Here is an 18,163-nt window from a genome sequence, read left to right as displayed (position 1 = left end):
TTCTCCGTGTTTCCAAAACTATTCATTTGTTAAATGCTTCTAACTATAACATTCAAATTTTTAGTTATTTTCATTCTTTTATTTTTATTTTTCATTTATACAGTTAACTTTATAATGTAAAAAGACAAAATGGAGAACCATAGAGAAAAGCATACTACGAATTTACTAGTTTTAGAATTTCAAACAAAAATAAAACCTTGCTTCTATTGGTTTTTATCATAGGATACATTTTTTTATTGACTTGAGGTTACATGTGAATAGACTTGTTGTTCTATTCAATGAGTTAACCTATTGTAAAATCATTTTCTATTGAGGTCAATAATAATTTAAAACTAGTTCCCATAAAATTTAAGGAAAAATAAAAGGGAAAGAAAATAGAGAAAAAATAAATGAAAAGAAAAAGTGAAGAAGAATACAAATAAATTTGAAGTCATTAATTATTTATATTAGCTAATTCAAACTCATTTCACTCATTTTAACTCATCGATATAATGAATCAAATAATTTGAAAATATATAAGCTTCAATGTAGTTTTAATTATGTTAAATTTTGTTTAATATTTTCCATAAGACAAACAAACATGAGACAATCATTTTCTTATTATTTTTTTCTTTCTTTAATACTTTCCAAGAACCAAACATAACCATAGAGTTTTCAATAGTATATGTCACATTTGATGAATTGATTACTTTTTTTATCTAGTTGTTCTATCTTTGTTAATTTCAACATGGTTATAGATGAACTTAAACTTTTGATTATATTGGTCTCTTCAATTAGAATATTCTGGTTTATCTTTCATACCTATTATTGATTATTTTGATTATACTAAAGGTTTTAACTATGAACTCATGTTGCTTGATTGAGAAACTGGAAAGGAAATTAATTAAAATGACTGAATCTTATTTACTATTTTTTTTACATAGATGGAAAAAAAATAGTGAGAATAATGAAATTTCATTTGATCATTATTTTTTCGTATTTTTTTCTCTACTTTCTATTTTAAAATGATGTTATAAGTGCCATAATCAATTGATAATTAGTGCAATGAAATATGTTAGTTTCTAATAATAAAAAAAAATGTCTACCTCTTTATAATTCATGATGTAATTTTACAAGTGATAGTAGTAGGTAATAATTAATTTTAATTATAAGTAAGATCATATTATCAAATATTATTTTATATCGTTGTGGACCCCGCATTTCGACTCAATGCGTTTCCCACTCGATGGCGAGCTCGATTTTTATTTAAAAAAAAAAAAATGATTTTCATTGATTATTTGAAAATGACTTGGAGTCGCCACTTATTTTTGTTTTATTTTTTAAAGGGTAAACAAAATAAGAAAGAAAAACCCTAAGTGTGACTCCTTATTTTGGAAAAGGCGGTCTGTGAAAAACCGGATCGGGTTCGGGGGTCAGGTTACTTATCGGGAAGGTACGGTAAAAACCGTAGCACCCCTCTAAGTCCCTAAAGTCAGGTCTCTACTAATAAAATGAAGCTGGTGTGGCAATGAATGAGGAAATCAGCAGATACTCAAATCAAACTTGCACATATGAAAATAAGAGCATGCATAGAGAATAATCAAAATGAGAATGAGTGCGTACCTGGACCTCCAGTGACAAATGCGCTATCATGAAGCAGGATCAGTGAACAATGAATATGTACATATTCTTGTACGCATGTCAAAGAATAGAATAAATCAAACACGCATGACAATTAAATCAATTAATCAATCAATCAATGAATCATGAAGTCTCATATGTAGGGCCCCCACCAAAGCCCATTTATTTTAGCATGAATTAATCTCACAAATTCCATTATTCTGAAATTATGAAAATGACATTCACGCTTATATAAAATTAAGAGAAAAAAAAAGATTATTTGAAAACTAAAGCGGAATTAAAATTGTTCGAGTGAAAACTGGATATTTGAAATTTAATTGAAAAATTGGAATATCGAAAATCACTAGAAATTTGGAGTTTTAGAGTTTGTTTGGAATTTGGATATTTAGAAATTAAATTTGAAAGAAATTGGAATTTTGAAAAGTTAAACTTTAATGATTGGAATTTTTAAAGGAAATAAACAAATAAATAAATGAAATAATGATAATAATAACAAAATAATATTTAAACGAGTGAACGTGAATACTGGAATTTTTGAGATTAAAAATTTGATTTGGAAGTCGGATTTTTTGAAAAATTGAATTTTAATGATTGAGATTTTTAAATAAATAAATAAATAAACAAATAAAAAAATAAATGAATAAAATAGATCAAATAAATGAATGAATTTGAAACGTTAGGATTTTAAAAGAATTATTTGATAACAGGACTTTCAAAGAAAATGAAAATTTTAACATGTAAAGTGGAATTAAGAAGATGACACGTGGGAGAAAAGAGAAAAGAATAATAAAAAACCATCTTGAAGCCCGCTGGAACCATGCCATGATTAAGAATAAAAAAAACATATAAAAGAACTCATATCTTTGACTTTTAATCAACCAATTATTTAAATAGTTTCATGCCTGCCATGCAATACATTACTCTTCCTTTTCTCTTTCTCTATTTACTTCCTGTAACCAGCCCAGAAAATCTCTGAAAGCCTGCTCACCCTACCAAACTATGCTCACACTTAGCCTCGAGTGAGATCCGTCCTTACCAAAGAAAAATACACAAGCCGGCACAGTCTCACCTCTGCGGCTTGCTCCTCAAAACTCCAGAATACCCCCCAAAAAGAAAATCTCACTCTCCAGTAATAAAGTCACTCTCCTCGGCAGCTTCTTCCTCCTAAGCCTCTCAAATTTTTTTTCTCCTTGTAACCTCAGCTTCCTCTCTCACTGAACATGCTCTCCTGACAACAGTTCTCATACAGCAACATGTGACCTATTCACCACTAAATATGTATCCTCTGTAACTCTTTGCTCCCATGGACGGAAATAAGAATAATGATGCACTCCGTGAACAGGTATCCGAAACAGGGGAAGATGGAAAAGAGAAACAGAGCACAAAGAGAACAGGCTAAAATATTTTCAGTTAAAGCTTCATTTCATGGGTCGACAGTGAGCCTGCTAACTAGGTGGGAAAATCCATGTCAATATGAACAAATCACCATTCTCAAGCATTTTCACAGTGGAATTGAAACATAGTGAGGTCATCTTCTAGCAAAACCTAAGAGGAAAGAGAGACAAAAAGCTATAACAATAAATCCACATTCATCCCATAAAATAAACAGAAATCAAACAATGGGGTATTTACACTCAAGCCATCAAACAATACCCAGGAATAGCAGGAAGAACAATGGATAAATTATGATAATAAGAAAAAGACTGGAAAAACCATGATAAACCTACTTGGAGATCCTGGTACTTTGTCTTGGCTTCAAGAAACCCCCATTCTCTCCTCTGATCTTCTTCTCAAAAATCCCCTCCGCCAGCAATCCCTCTTGCAGTTAGCTTAACGGCTCCACTCAAAATATCTCCTCTTCTTGCTCACCCCTCGAGAACTCTCTCTGCCTCTCTAATGGAAAACCTCTCCAGAACCAGTCTCCTCCTCCCAATATCTCTAACGGCCTTCTCCCCAGCTGCCTCTGTCTCCTCCCTGTTTGGTGTCTTCACTTAGCCAGAAAAACTTGCCCTTCAAGCTCTCTCTATCCCTGCTCACCTATACCCGATCTCTCCTGTACCTCTTCAAAATCTCCCTAACGGCCTCCCCCAAAAAGCCCAAAAAAAACCTGCAGCTGCCAGACGACACCCCCCTGCATAACGGAATACACTCCCCATATATTCCTCTTCTAGAACCTTCCTCCACATGTCAAATTTCTATTGGTTCTCAGATGCTCAGCTGATTCCTTAGCATCCATCCCTGAGCTGACACGTGGCCACCTAAGATGGTGACACCTGGCCAAATAATCTGCAGAAAATTCAAAGAGAAAATGTCTCCAAAATGGGGGTCAACAATCGTATTTTTACTATTCATTTTTGTTAAATTATCTTGCATTTTTTAAGGCATTTTAGGTTATTTTGTTTACCTTCCCATTTTAAACTTTTGAAAAAATAGCTTCCACTTAACAAAATTTTGAAACCCTAAATTTGAATTTTTTTTTTTTTTTTGTTAGCATTTTGATCTCCAAAACTGGAAAAATAAAAAATAAAAAATTGTACCAACATGTGTTAAAAGTAACCTTTCTGTTAATTTTTTTTACTTTCATGATGGATTTTACTATTAATAAAATAATAAAAATTATGATTTTACTATTAATAGAATAAAAGAAATAATGAAAATATTAGATTTTTTTTAATGTGGCCCACATGGCTTATTTTATTATTAATTATCTTTTATTTAATTTAAAAAATAATTATGGTGGGTGTTAGGACATTGAGTCTTATTTTTATGTTGGAAATTTTGTTCTTTTTTATGTTTGATCATAGAAGTCTTTTTAAATAGTGACTTGCTCTCCATTGAAGATCAAAGGTTGTTGTTTGTCCAATTGGAAAGTTACAGGGATGTCTAAAGAGGTTTAGCTTGTGGCAAATTAGGCTTTGTTGAGGTATTAAGAGAATAAGTTTTGTTTTGAATTTAAAATGATTTAAAATTGATTTTTGAAATAGAATAGGACTGCTCAAGTGGCCTAGAGCACTCAAGCACTCAAGCACTCAGGACCACTCAAGCGAGCCATATTGTTCAAGCATCTAAGGTAGTGTGGATAAATTGGCTTGAGCGGTCATGTAGATTCTATCGAGTTTTTCACACAATTTCAATTGAGAAACCTTCTAAATAAGAGACTCTTCAGGTTTTTGCTTATAAATACCTCCCTATTAACCCCTAAAGGGTCAAAGATCATCAAGTGGTTGAAAAGAGGTCACACATTCTCTAGAAAAGTTTTTCTTGAGAGAGTCTAAAGTGTCACACCATTAATCTCGATCTCTCATTAAAAGATTTGATATTTGAATCTTGGTTTGAAGACCTTCATCCCTTTGATGAGGCTGAAATGATCCACTGGAGCAATTGCGGGTTGTTGCATTGTCGATGTGAATCAAGTTATAGGTATTGGAGAGTAAGTCTTTATAATAAAGTGATCAAGTAAATTTGTGTAACTGAATTTCGTATAATGGATTTAGATTAGCTAGTAGGTCTTAAACCTCATTATTTTTTATCTTCACAGTTAGTGTGGGGGTTTTCCACGTAAAAATGTTATGTCTCATTGTTTATATCTTTTATATTCGATATTCTATATAATAGAAAAGATTATTCCTAACACCTCGCAAAGTAAAAGAATTGGGTATAATATATTAATATTTATTGAAAAATTTTGAAATCACCCATTCACCCCCAACCCCTACCCTCCCACCCCTCTCTAGGTGTTTCCTATTGGAATTGCGATTTTTCAATGGACTTAGTTTATTATTAATTGTCTTTTATTTAATTTAAAAGATAATTATGGTTAATAATATTAAGTACTAAAATCCAATTGGTTTTTTCAGGAAACGTTTTCTAAATAATTGTCCATGTTGATAGAAAATGAGAAATAAAGAGACCTTATTTTAGATTTGGTTCTCTCTCTACCCAATATATACAATTTTCTCTCTATCAAGCAGCATACGTCAAACTAAAGGGGTCAAGAGAGATAAACCAAGTTTCTCTAATTTGTTCTTCTTTACAAAGAACTTTCTCTTCAAGATGAATCTTATGGATCAAGGTATGTTTTCTTGATTATTTACCTCATCTGTCAAAATCACAATGTTCTAAGACTTGGGAATTAGGGTTATGCATAATTGTTCTACACAAATTAAAAAAACCCTAACATGTGGTATCAAAGCGCATGGTTTACAAACTTGTGATTTTCCTCCAAAGATTATTTTATGTTTCTCTCTTATGATATCAAATCTTTTAACAAAAGGATTGAATTTATTGATATTTTTTGCTTCAATTGTGTTGGCGTACCTTTGCAAATTGGTTGTATGCCTTGCTTTTTTATTAATTGACTATTCAATAATTATTGTTGATGTGATTTATTTTGTATATTATTGTTTATCATTTTTAAGTTTGTTTCAAATCCTCATTTTGATTCCCTTATGCATATTTGTCGATAAAAAAATCGTTAAGAGAATTGGATGATATATAATGTACCAATATATTATGTGAATGGGTTTTTGTTTTCACTTTTACTGTGATAGCTACATAATGAATACATAAAGTTTTGAGTGATGTGTGTGTACATATACATATATACATGCATACATACATACATACATACATACATACATACATACATACATACATACATATATATATATATATATATATATATATATATATATATAGACACACACACGACTTGAATAGATATTATGAATGGTTTGTTAATCACTAAAGTGATAGAAACCTAAAGCTTTATGTTATTTAATTTGATAACTATAGTATGAATAATTTTGTTAATCACTAAAGTGGCTAAATTAGAAAGTTTTCATAGGTCTCAAATTGAATAAAATTCAACTGATCATAATTATGTGATGCTATATATGAGATGACATAATGATATGTATATATTTTTGTTTTTGTCTAAGCATATTGAAGTTTATTAATTATAAAATGTTTAAGGATCGCCCAAAGTTTAATTACTTAATTTTATAGTCAAGAACATGGTCGTGGTTAATTAATATATTTTATTTGATATGTTTAGTATATCCAAAGATAGAAAACATGTCAAGTTAGAGTATATATAATTGTAAATTATAAATAAATAAATAAATAAATTTAAGCATCAATTATGTTTATTATTGTACATTGTTGAATCACCCAAAGGAGAACTTCAATGTACATTTAGCGTTTATGTTAATGTTAATATCTAAATCTATATTATATGTTTAAGTTTATGACTCAAAGCATTACTGTATGGGCATTCTATGTATTTGCAGTATTTGCTAATTTTTCTCTTCATTCGCAAGCTTCGTCTATTTTGAAGTATAATGGGCTTAATTTCTCTAAGTAGTGTGAACAAGTCCAGTTTCACCTAGGCGTTCTAGATATTGATTTAGCACTATTACTGATTCAAGCAGCATAAAATAGAGGTCTTTCCATACGACTTGAGAAAGATTAAGAAGACTTAGCCTAATGTTAATTCAAATGATAGTAGCAAACAACATCAAGTCCACAATTCCTAAGATTGAAAAATGAATATATGAAATTTGTGGAAGAACAATCTCAATCCGACTCTATTGATAAGTCATTAGGTACATTAACCACCATAAAGTTTGATGGTTCATGTACCATATATGAGCATGTCAACGAGATGAAAAATGTAGCAGTAGAACTGAAATCCATTGGAATGGAAGTGAATAAAAACTTCCTTGTGAAGTTCATTATAAACTCCTTGCCTTCTTAGTTTGCCCCATTCTAAATGGGTTACAATACTATTAAGGTTAAGTGGAATGTGCATGAATTACATAATATGCTCATTCAAGAGGAGTCTAGGCTAAAGAAACAAATTCATTCAATTAATCTCATGGGTCAACAAGGAGTTGTAAAGAAACCCGGAAAGAATAATGGAAAGGGCAAGCAAGGATTACATAAGGTTAATGTGTCATTTGCCCAGATCCACAAGAAGGAACACAAGAATGATAAGTGTTATTTATTCAAAAAGCCTTGATGCTATTAAAAAGATCATCTAAAACATAAGACATGGTTGGAAAAGAATGGTAAGTCTAGTGTTTTCATGTGTTTCAAATCAAAGTTGGTAGAAGTTCTTATAATACTTGGTGGATTAATTCTAGTTGTACCACTCATGTTTCCAATACGATGTAGGGATTTCTTATGACCCAAACCATAAATCCAAATGAAAAAATTGTCTTCATAGGGAATTGAGTCAAAGCTCTAATTGAAGCCATTGGAACTTATCTTTTGATTTGAGATATTGGACTTCATTTATGTCTTTTCCAGACCCTTTATGTTCCTTTTGCTTCCATAAATTTAGTTTCTTTGTCTAAACTTTATACAGTTGGATACCCTTTTAAACTTAGAAATTGATGTTTCAATTTGTTTAAGCATAATCATTTTATTGGTTCTGGTGTTCTATGTGATACATGAAAAGGACTATGCCAATATAAAGACATATGACTGCTATGATCCTTATTAGTTTTGCTTATGATGATTTATTATGTGACCAATGTAAGAAAGGATTTAGCTTATATTATGCATATCATGTTTTATTATTAAACTGTCATAATGCCACATGGGCCAAGTGGGAGTATGTTATATTTTTCTTTTAATGTGGCTCACGTGGCTTATTTTATTATTAATTATCTTTTATTTAATTTAAAAGATAATTATGGTAGGCTTATTTTATTATTAGTTATCTTTTATTGAACTTAAAAGATAATTGTAATTAATAATATTAAGGGCTAAAATTTTATTGGTCAGTTGAGGAGATGTTTTCTAAATAACTGTTCACGTTGATGGAATACGAAAAATAAGGAAACCTTATTTTAATTTTGGTCATCTCTCTACCCAATATATATACAGTTTTCTTTCCATCAAGAAATGTACATCAAACTAAAAGGGTGAGGAGAGAGAAACCATGTTTCTTTAATTTATTCTTCTCTGCAAAAAAAAAAAAAATTCTTCAAGATCAATCTCATGGATCAAGGTATGGTTTCTTAATTATTTACTTTATTTATCAAAATCATAATGTTATAAGAGTTGGGAATAAGGGTTATGGATAATTGTTCTACATAAATTAAAGAAACCCTAACACTGAAAACTATAAGAAAGGACATAATTAAAAGTCAAACTTTCAACCTTAAAAAACTACTCTCAATGTGTTAGTAATCATGTCCTATTACACATCACTCTTTATAGAAATTAGAAATAAATTAATTTTTGGATGTTGAGTGTTGGAAAAATGATATGCTACTAATTAATCCATATGATTAGTATTGAACAAAGAATAAAGATTACTAGGTGTTCCTTTAATAACCGTTACAATAAATGCGTGAGAAATGAGAGAAGAAGAATATTTTTGAAAATTAAAAAATTAGAAATGAGTTGTAGGATGAATTATTTAGTTTTTGGTTATGGATGAAAATTTTTTAACTAAATAAATTTTTTATTTCGGATTTAGAAATTAGATATGATTGATAGGTGCTTTTTAATGGTCGTAAAATTAGATATAGAATTTAAAAAAAAAATTGGAATAGAAATAAAAGTAAAAGTTAACTTTTAGGTAGCAAAAATAATATGTTGTACTACTAAATATCTGAAATTCTTTGGTATATATTAGTTTTTGGTAAAAGAATATTATACAAAATCATTTATGTATTGAAAATTTCTTATAAAAATATATATCCATGTAAAATTAGGAAAGTTGGTAAACATATCTCTAGAAAAATTCTAGAAAATAAGATAGAAAAAGTTATGAAATAGAGACAATCCTATCAAATATTTATTAAGTAGGAAGAGATGTGGAAAAGAGTAAAAGACACTTGATAGAATAAGAGCTCATAGTTCATGATATACTTACAAGGAGCTCTCTCTCTCTTTGTGTGTGTGTGTGTGTGTGTAAATATATGTATAGTTGAATTACATTAAAATCATGTAAATCTTTATGTAATTTTGCTTGATCTTCACTACAACATCTCAAACTTAATTGTAAAATTAATTTAAAAATAAATATTATGATAAGGTAAAAAGTTGTTTTCAAATTAAAAAGTCTATGTATAAATTAGATTTCCTAACTTCTCTATACATAGATTCTTTTACATAGAGATTAAAAAGATCAAAGAACCTTGAAAAAATTTTATGCTTGTTTTCCTTCTATTGCTAGGATGTGGTAGACCTAGGAAAGTTGGATGCATATAATTAGATCTAAGTAAAGGAATGGAATAATCTAGGATTCCATACAATTAGTATCAGAGCCCTAGGTTTGGAAAAAGCATGATGTAACCTTTCTAGGATGTGCTAACCACTATTTTGTAAGGTTTGTTTATTCATCCCATGGCCCAAAAGGATGAACAAATGATTATTGATTATTCATATATTGGATGTTAAATGGATTGATTGATTGATTTTGTTTCTCTATAAGGGTTGTGAACCCCATAAGGGGTATAAGATTTTTTTTTATTAGAATGTAAAAGTCCTATTTTTATTTTCATTGATTGGTTGTAAGCTTTGGTTTGAAAAAACATAGGTTTTTTGCTTTTCAAATGTAAAAAGTTTGCAATTTGATCATTCTATGTAACCCATTGAGAGCATTGAGGCAATCTAACCAATCACAGAGCATCTATGGTGATCCCCAACCAAAAAGGTAAGTTTTATGATGGAAAGGTGACCAAAGAGAGTTTGATTCACCCTCAGAATAGCACTAGTGGCGACAATGCTTGAGCACTTATTCAACCGCTTGAGCAATCGTCAAGTGCCTAAGTGCCCTTACAATGTTTCATCTAGTGCTTGAGTGTCTCTAGCAATAGTTTATAAGGTTTTCTGGGTATTTTAAGGTTTTTGTAATTTTATCAACCTAGTTTTTGTTGCAAGTATTTTTTGGTATATTTAGATTTTAAAAAAAAAATCTAATATTTTAGCTTACCAAATATGCAACAGGATCCCTAAGGCCATAGAAAGTTTTTTTTATTATTTTATTTTATTTCTTTATTTAGCATGATATTGTTTTTGCATGAAATTTGGAATTAATTAAAATAATTTAAAAATGGTAGTTTTGGATATTCTTATGGAAAGTAAATTTTCATGAGAAGTAATTTTCAAATAAAATTTTTGTTCAAAATTGGAAGTTTACCAAATTAAAAAAAAAAAAATTCTATGAAAAGGTGTTTTGAAATATAAGAGAATCAAGTTTTCTTTTTCACAATATCCTTAGAAGATCTTTTTTCCAAGTTTCCTAAAATTTGAGATCTTCAAGGATTTAAAATATTCTTAATTAAGGAAATATTCTCTTATTTTAATCTTTACAAAAATAGACGAGCACAAATATTCCAATTTAGAAATAAATAAATAATTTGGAGATTCTCATCATAAAAAATTTATTTTGAGAAAATTACCAACATTAAAATAAGTCTCTTATTCCAAAATATTGAGTACGAGAGTGCCATAAGCAAACCCATATATTCCATGATCAAGTCCATCTTGATTTTGAGCGCATTGTCATCTTGAAAATGGGGTGACATAAGGAATCTAGAAATGTGGACTATCCTTAGTGGGAAAGACAATACATGTTTATAGTGGGAATGACCAATCCTAAACATGGAACTCATCACCTAGTTACACAGATGTCAAGGATCTTAGTTAATGTGAAGTGGTTGAATCACCTAAAGTGGTCTCACTATGAAAAAGTATGTTAATCATTGTCTATTCCATGTAGGAAGAGAAAAATGCCCATTGTAAGCGGCAAAGGGCAAATGAGCTAGAGAAGGCTTGTTATTTTATACTTAGGTCTCTTGATAATGTGTTGTAACAATAACACATGTCCACTGTTACTACTCATGAGATTCTCTTCAATTTGTAAGAAATGTTTGGTGAAAGGGGCAAGTCAATTAAAAAACCCGCCCTTAAGATAATTGTGAACACCAAGATGACAAAAAGAACTCTCATTAGAGATAATATGGTTTGTATCTTTGCATTCTTTAATGACATGGAGATCCTTGGAGTTAAGATCAATTAAGAAACCTAGGTTGATATGACTTTAAAGACATTTTCAAATTCCTTCAGGTAGTTTAAGCTCAACAATACTATGAATAAGTTGTTAGTGAGCTTGCTAGAACTAATGAGGGAACTTTAGATAGGTAAGGGGATTCTCAAGGATCCTAAAGGTGTTCATATGATAGCCAAGAGTTTTTCAAGATCTTTTAATAAGAAGAAAAAGAAAAATTTCAAGTACACTAAACAAGGAAAGTCCAAAGCTGGGAAATGTGAGAGTAAAAGAAAGGACAAGTATTTCCTTTATAGCAAGAAGGGTCACTCAAAGAAGAAAAGCCCTAACCAGCTAAAGAAAAATGAAGGTACATTTCATTCACTTTTAGTTTAATCATGTTTAATGGTGGATTCTACCAACTCATGGTGGATAGATTCCAAGGTTAGTGACCATATCTATAATTCTTTATAAGAGTTTTAACTAAAGAAAGACTAAATGATAAGGACATATACCTGACCATAGTTTTGATGTGAGGATGTGTAGGCAGTATGAGACATTACCTTATCTTAGAGGATAATTGAATTATAGAACTCAAAGATTGTCCTTATGTTCCTGAGTTTAGAAAGAATTTGATTTCAGTTTCTAGTCTATGTAAATTAAATTATTCAATCCTTTTCAATAAATAAGTTATTATTAAAAGGAATCATCCATTTATATGCTCAAGATAATTGGTTGATAATTTTTATCGTGTGACTCAATTATCACTACTATCAAGTAATGAGAATAATTGTATCTCACTTAAAAGAAATGAACCTAGCACTAATCAAACACAACTTTGGTAGTTATGCCTAGGTCATATATATTAATCTAAACATAATCCAAAAATTGGTTGAGTCTAGAATATTGCACTTTTTTATTCTGAATGATCTTTTAGTCTGTGAATCTAGTCTAAAAAGTAAAATGATCAAGAGACCATTTATTGTTAAAGGATATAAAGCCAAGAAGTGCTTGGAGTTAGTGCATACTAACGTGTGTGGGTCTTTTAATGTCCATCCAAGAGAGGGTATGAGTACTTCATCACCTTTACAAATGATTACTCTAAGTTTAGATATATTTACTTAATGCATAGGAAATTTGATGCCTTAGAAAAATTCATTGAATTTAAGGAGGAATTAGAAAACTAGTTAGGTAAACATATCAAGGCACTTTGAGCCAATCGAGGTGGTGAGTATATGTCCACCCACTTTGATTTTTTTCTCAAGGAGTATGAAGTTATATCCCAGTTGAGTGCACCTAGAACTCCATAAAAAAATGGAGTAGCAAAAAGAAGAATTCAAACATTGATGGATATGGCGAGATCCAAGATGGGTTTCTCATCAATTCCTGTATCTTTTAGGGATATGCCTCTAAGACTGCAACTTACCTATTTAACCTAGTGCTTTCCAAGTCAGTACCTTTTGACTTCTATGGAGATGTGGATAAATCGTAAACCTATTTTGCGACACATTCGCATTTGGGGGTGTCTAAGAAAAATGGGACTTTTACATAACAACAAAAAATCCTATGCCCTTTATGGTGCTTACAACCCATCTAGGAAAAGTAAATTAGAATCCCAATGATTACATTAATCCTAATAACAATCATAATGATAATCACAATATATAATCATCATATTAACATGCACATAATTTATCCCTAGGGTCATAAGATAAATAAAATACCCTAAAAAAGCCACCATTAACATACCCTAGAAAGGTTTTAACATCCAATTGCTAACCTATAACTCTAATACCAGTCGTAGGGAATCTCAAATCTCTTTGTTCCCTATACCCAAATCAGGTTAGCTACAAGCAAATCTTCCTAGGCTTTCTCTAAATCCTAAGGATAGTAGAAACACATATAAAAAAATAAAAATAAAAATAAAAACAAGATTTAGATGTTAAGATTAGTGTGCTTACCTTTGATTTAGATGTTCCCAAATCAATTGCATTAAAAAAAGAATCTAATTGTAATCACAAAAAGTCTCATAGACCCACGATCTTTTATCGTAATGACTCAACCTTACACTTGGTACTCAACCATTGGGAAGGTTAGGGAGGATAGAGACTAGGTTTCTCTCTTCTCCCTAGATAATGGAAAACAATTAACTTGTAACCCTACCCTAGGGCATATTTATAAGGTTCCTAAGTGGCTTAAGTGACTTAAGCCCATCAAAGGTTTAGGTCACTCAGTCTATCCCAATATTGGTCTTAATTGATTAATTAATCCCATAAGGCCTTCTAACGAATCAATTAGTACAATCCAAAGACTTTATCCACTAACTCTTTTACAACTTTATGTAATTACCAAAATGCCCTTATGCATAAAAATGAACCAATAGTCAATCAAACTCTTATAGATGGTGCCATCAAGGTATATGAGCTTGAGTGAGGACCATTAAGACCCATAAAATGGTATTAACTCTCTCATAATCCAATTATGAAGTTGATTCAACATCCTGCTAAAAAGAATCAATTGCACTCTAATACCCTATGTAAATAATAATGAGACACTAATTGCTAGGGTCCATAACCTATTATCCATTATATACGATCTCCTTATGAATTAGTGTTTGTAATCTAACAAGGTGAAAGCTCTAAGCCTTTTAAGAGTATTTCTACTATCCTTCAGTTATAAATCCTCTTATTATGTGTTCAACTGACATATCTTAGCTCTCTAAGAGTTTATGTCAAGTTCCGCTTAAGAAAATACTATGGTCATAGTTTACATGAACACAATACCTTAGGATCACCCAAGGAGACACTTTGTCTCAATTCCATAAGATACCATGGTGTCTCTATTAAGAATACCTATTACTATTGACTTCCATTAATAGTGACCCAATCCATAGAAAATATATTATCAGTTCAAAATCTCGGTCGAGATCGGTACGACTCGGCCGAGTCGTATCCACCTCGACCATGGCCGGTACCGGATCGATACCCGAGTTGGAGTAGAAATTGTGGAGAAGATCAGATGAGAGGATCAAAACCCAGGAAAATGAAAAATACAGAGTTAGAACCTTGCATCTTGGAGTCGCCGGCGAGGTTGAAGAAGCACACCTGCTTGTTCGGATCGCCCAAGTTCCCGCCGGAGATGGATCTGAGCGACATGAGGAGCAGAGTCGCCGGACTTCGGCACCGCTGTTATCATCGACGGTCCTGATGGGTTTGTAGTCGGGACAGACTGTGTTATGGAACTTCTGCAAGGATTTGCCTCCGGTGATCATGTAGGCTGACATCCCACTTCTACAATCACCTGTTGAGGCACCACAATCCAGAGGGGCAAGGCCAAGCTTTTCACCGAAGGCATGCTGTCCTAACTCACTCTCAAATCGCTTTCCAAAACCATTTCACGCCGGAGGGTTATGGGTATTTGGAGGATTTAGGTTTTAAATAATTTGTATTTATTTTTTAATTAGATTATGAGTATTTGATGGGATATGGATTTTAAATAATTTGATAAAAATTATAATGATAAAAAATAAATAATAAATATTAGACTTATATCAAATAAATATTTATATAAAAATTAAAATTAATGAATACATTTTATAAGAAAAATTATATTTATTTTTTTAAAGATGAATCATGGTTTTATTTTTTTAATAATTGAAAACATTTTAAAAAAAATTCAAAATATTTAATTTAAATAATTTTTTATTAAAAAAATTTACTTTTTATTATTTTCATCTTCAATAAGAAATATTTATCATCAAGTAATTAAATTAAAATATTTTTAAAGATTTTTAATATTATTATAAATCATCCCAAAAATATGCTTTTATTATAATTTGAATAATTTTAATATAATAGAAGTTTATTTTATTAATTTTTTTACTCTACTTATTTGTATTTTATTTTTTTAATAATTTTCATAATTTTTAAAAATTATTTTGAGCTCTTAAATTAAATTTTTTTGCGTATCACCCGATACCGATCCGAGATACCGGGACCGATGTGCCTCAGGAACTCCCGAGTCAAATGACCGATACCGCGACTTTGAACCCTGATTCCGACCTTATCGTACATGAAAGGAAGGCCTGCCCACCCTTTTTTGCCTCTCTCCGGACCGAACATTGGGTGTGTGCAGAGAATATCGAACTCTTCAGGCAAGATTTCGAGAAATAGGCTTCTGGGAAATTCTTTCACCGACAAAACATCAACAAACAGCGTGCTACGCCGCAGTCTCTGAAACGGGATCGATTCGAGCTCGGATTTTGTCGAAAGGATCGAGGTGCATAGCATCACCACTTCTGGGTGTTCCTCGCAGAGATCGTGCGGGTCGCTGCAGAAGGAAACGCCGAGCTTTGCGGCGGTGTCGGAGTTGTCCGAGCGAGAGTGGGCGAGGACGGTGTGGCCCTGGCTGACGAAGGTTTTGGCGAGAAACTGGCCGACGTTGCCGAACCCAATAATGGCGATTTTGAGGCTTGTGGGTGTTTTGATATGGGTTTGCAGTTGGGTTCCAAAGTGGTAGTCTAGCGAGGCCTCCATGGCTTTGATTTGGAGAGATTTTGGGCGGAGATTGAATCCAGTTTGTGGGTTGAAAGAGAGAGATTTGGATCCACAAAAGGAATCTAAGAGAGATGAGCGAAGATGTTGAGGCACTGGTTTTGCTATAGGACAAGATTTTGAGGAAGGGAAGGAGAGCATCTTGAAGAGTTGGGAGAGAGATTCGGACGAGACCAGTGAGTTAAGGCACTGACACATTTGAGAAATTTATACAGTGAAATTGTTGGTTGGTTGACGATAGTAAATACGAATGCTCGATTGAAATTTGAATTGAAATTTGAAAGTCGAGAGATGACAAAATAATATTCCAAAGTTTTCTACCTCATTTTTGTATTTGTTATCGAAAAAGTGTGGGAAATGAGACATGAATTAAAAAGTTGTTGAACAAAAAAAATTATATCTTATGTTTGCAAAGAAAAGTCAATTTTCCTCTATTAATTAAATAAACCTAATAAGTATTAAAATTCTCATTCCTTCGTAAAATGATATTGAAAATTTTACAACTGCATCTACAAAGCTCACAAATAATTAACATTTTGAGTTAAACCTTTTGTTTACACTATTAACATACAAGTGGTATAATATTAACCTTTGATTATGAAATATTTAGGTCTTGTTTGATAACTGTTTTCGAAAATAGTTTTATGTTAAAAAAAAATTATGAAAATATGTTTGATAACCAAAATTTATTTTTTATTTTGTGTTCTTAAGAATAAAAAATATGATATTTTCATATAACATCTTTTAGTTATTACTTACTATTTTCACTTATTTTTTGAGAACCATTTTAAAAAATAATTATACAAACATGTAAAATGATAAAAAAATAAAACATTAAATATAAAAATTATTTTTAAAATAAATTTTAATTTATCAAAAATAAATTAAAAACAATTTAGATTTTTAAACAGACTTTTATTTTACAAAATATTAAAAATCTATTTTTAAAATTTGTTTTTAAAAATTGTTTTCAAAAACACTTAACAAGAGTAAGGGTCGTTGTGTTGATGTTAACGCTTCGTTATTTTAAAGAAACTTTACCATAGGATGTTGAAGAAGACTAGGGCCATTCAATTATTGCAATGAATGAGATGAAAAGTCAAACTTGAAAGAAGGAAGGAACGCTCTCCACGTGAAACAAATACAACAATTATCTGTAAAAGTGCTAACCTCACTATGATGTGATAATCATCATATTTGCAATTGATATTATGAAACACCATCTTCTATAGTCCAATCCCAAGCATGCACTTTGTCCTATCTATGCAGCTGGTTGAACGAACTTTGTGACACATGTTCTTCAATTTGCTACCCATTGTTTGTAAAATGGGCTAAGCCCAATTTGCCACCTATCGTCATTTGTCATAGAGAGATTGTTCAACCCTTTAGTGGCCCGTACAATCAATCATAATCCAACACACTTGCCCCGTTTACTTAGTTATGGTAGGAAAATTTAAGATTTTGGAATGATAAATTTGTGAGCATATTACTTCCATAATTATTAGGTTTCATGCTCTCCTTGCAACGGTTAATTATGACACTCTTTTGTATTTTCATTAATCCTTCTTTTGAAAAGTAAGATTGCCTTTTTACTTATTCATATCATTTTTTTTATCTCCTACGTTTTAATTTGCTATCTTCTCTTTACTTCATCGCTTCTTTCTAAGACTTAGATTGAACACTTTAGAGCATCTAACAATCATGAATTGTCTCTAACACTACCTTCCATGAGATCTCCACTATCTCAGTGTCTTGGATTCAAGGAGTCATCAAGTAGAAGATTATTGCATTTGTGAAATCTTCCATGAGCTTAAAGTTTCTACACCAACAAGAATTGATCTAGCTAGGAACATCTAGATATAGATAAGCACATCCAAACCTTTAAATCTAAATCCAAAATAAGTTTTGTCTGCTTCTATTACTTTTGTTGCTTCCATTACTAGGGTATAGTAGTCCTAATCAGTTGCAGGCACCTAACTAA

At 31.1% G+C, this 18,163-nt stretch overlaps 1 protein-coding gene across 1 annotated transcript; it reads right to left on the bottom strand.

Annotated features, from left to right (window-relative positions):
* Positions 1–3,485: 3,485 nt before the first annotated feature.
* Positions 3,486–16,380, bottom strand: LOC132254269 (uncharacterized). Its single transcript, XM_059739560.1, has 3 exons — positions 15,621–16,380; positions 14,734–14,929; positions 3,486–3,594 (listed from the first exon to the last, which is right to left on the bottom strand). Exons 1-3 carry the CDS (start codon positions 16,378–16,380, stop codon positions 3,486–3,488), a joined length of 1,065 nt encoding a protein of 354 aa, XP_059595543.1.
* Between the last annotated feature and the right edge of the window lie 1,783 nt (positions 16,381–18,163).

Source organism: Vitis vinifera, chromosome 9, assembly GCF_030704535.1.
Source record: "Vitis vinifera cultivar Pinot Noir 40024 chromosome 9, ASM3070453v1".
Taxonomy (NCBI): Eukaryota; Viridiplantae; Streptophyta; class Magnoliopsida; order Vitales; family Vitaceae; genus Vitis; species Vitis vinifera.
This window is presented reverse-complemented; position numbering and strand designations above follow the sequence as displayed.

What these genes read in the sequence shown, in the direction of transcription:
- LOC132254269 (XM_059739560.1), bottom strand. Translation starts at nt 16,380, where the DNA reads ATGTGTCAGTGCCTTAACTCACTGGTCTCGTCCGAATCTCTCTCCCAA. An exon ending in CCTGAGGCACATCGGTCCCG is followed by an intron (nt 14,930 to 15,620) that starts GTATCTCGGATC and finishes GTGCCTCAACAG; the next exon opens with GTGATTGTAGAAGTGGGATG. An exon ending in TGGGCGATCCGAACAAGCAG is followed by an intron (nt 3,595 to 14,733) that starts GTGTGCTTCTTC and finishes GACACCAAACAG; the next exon opens with GGAGGAGACAGAGGCAGCTG.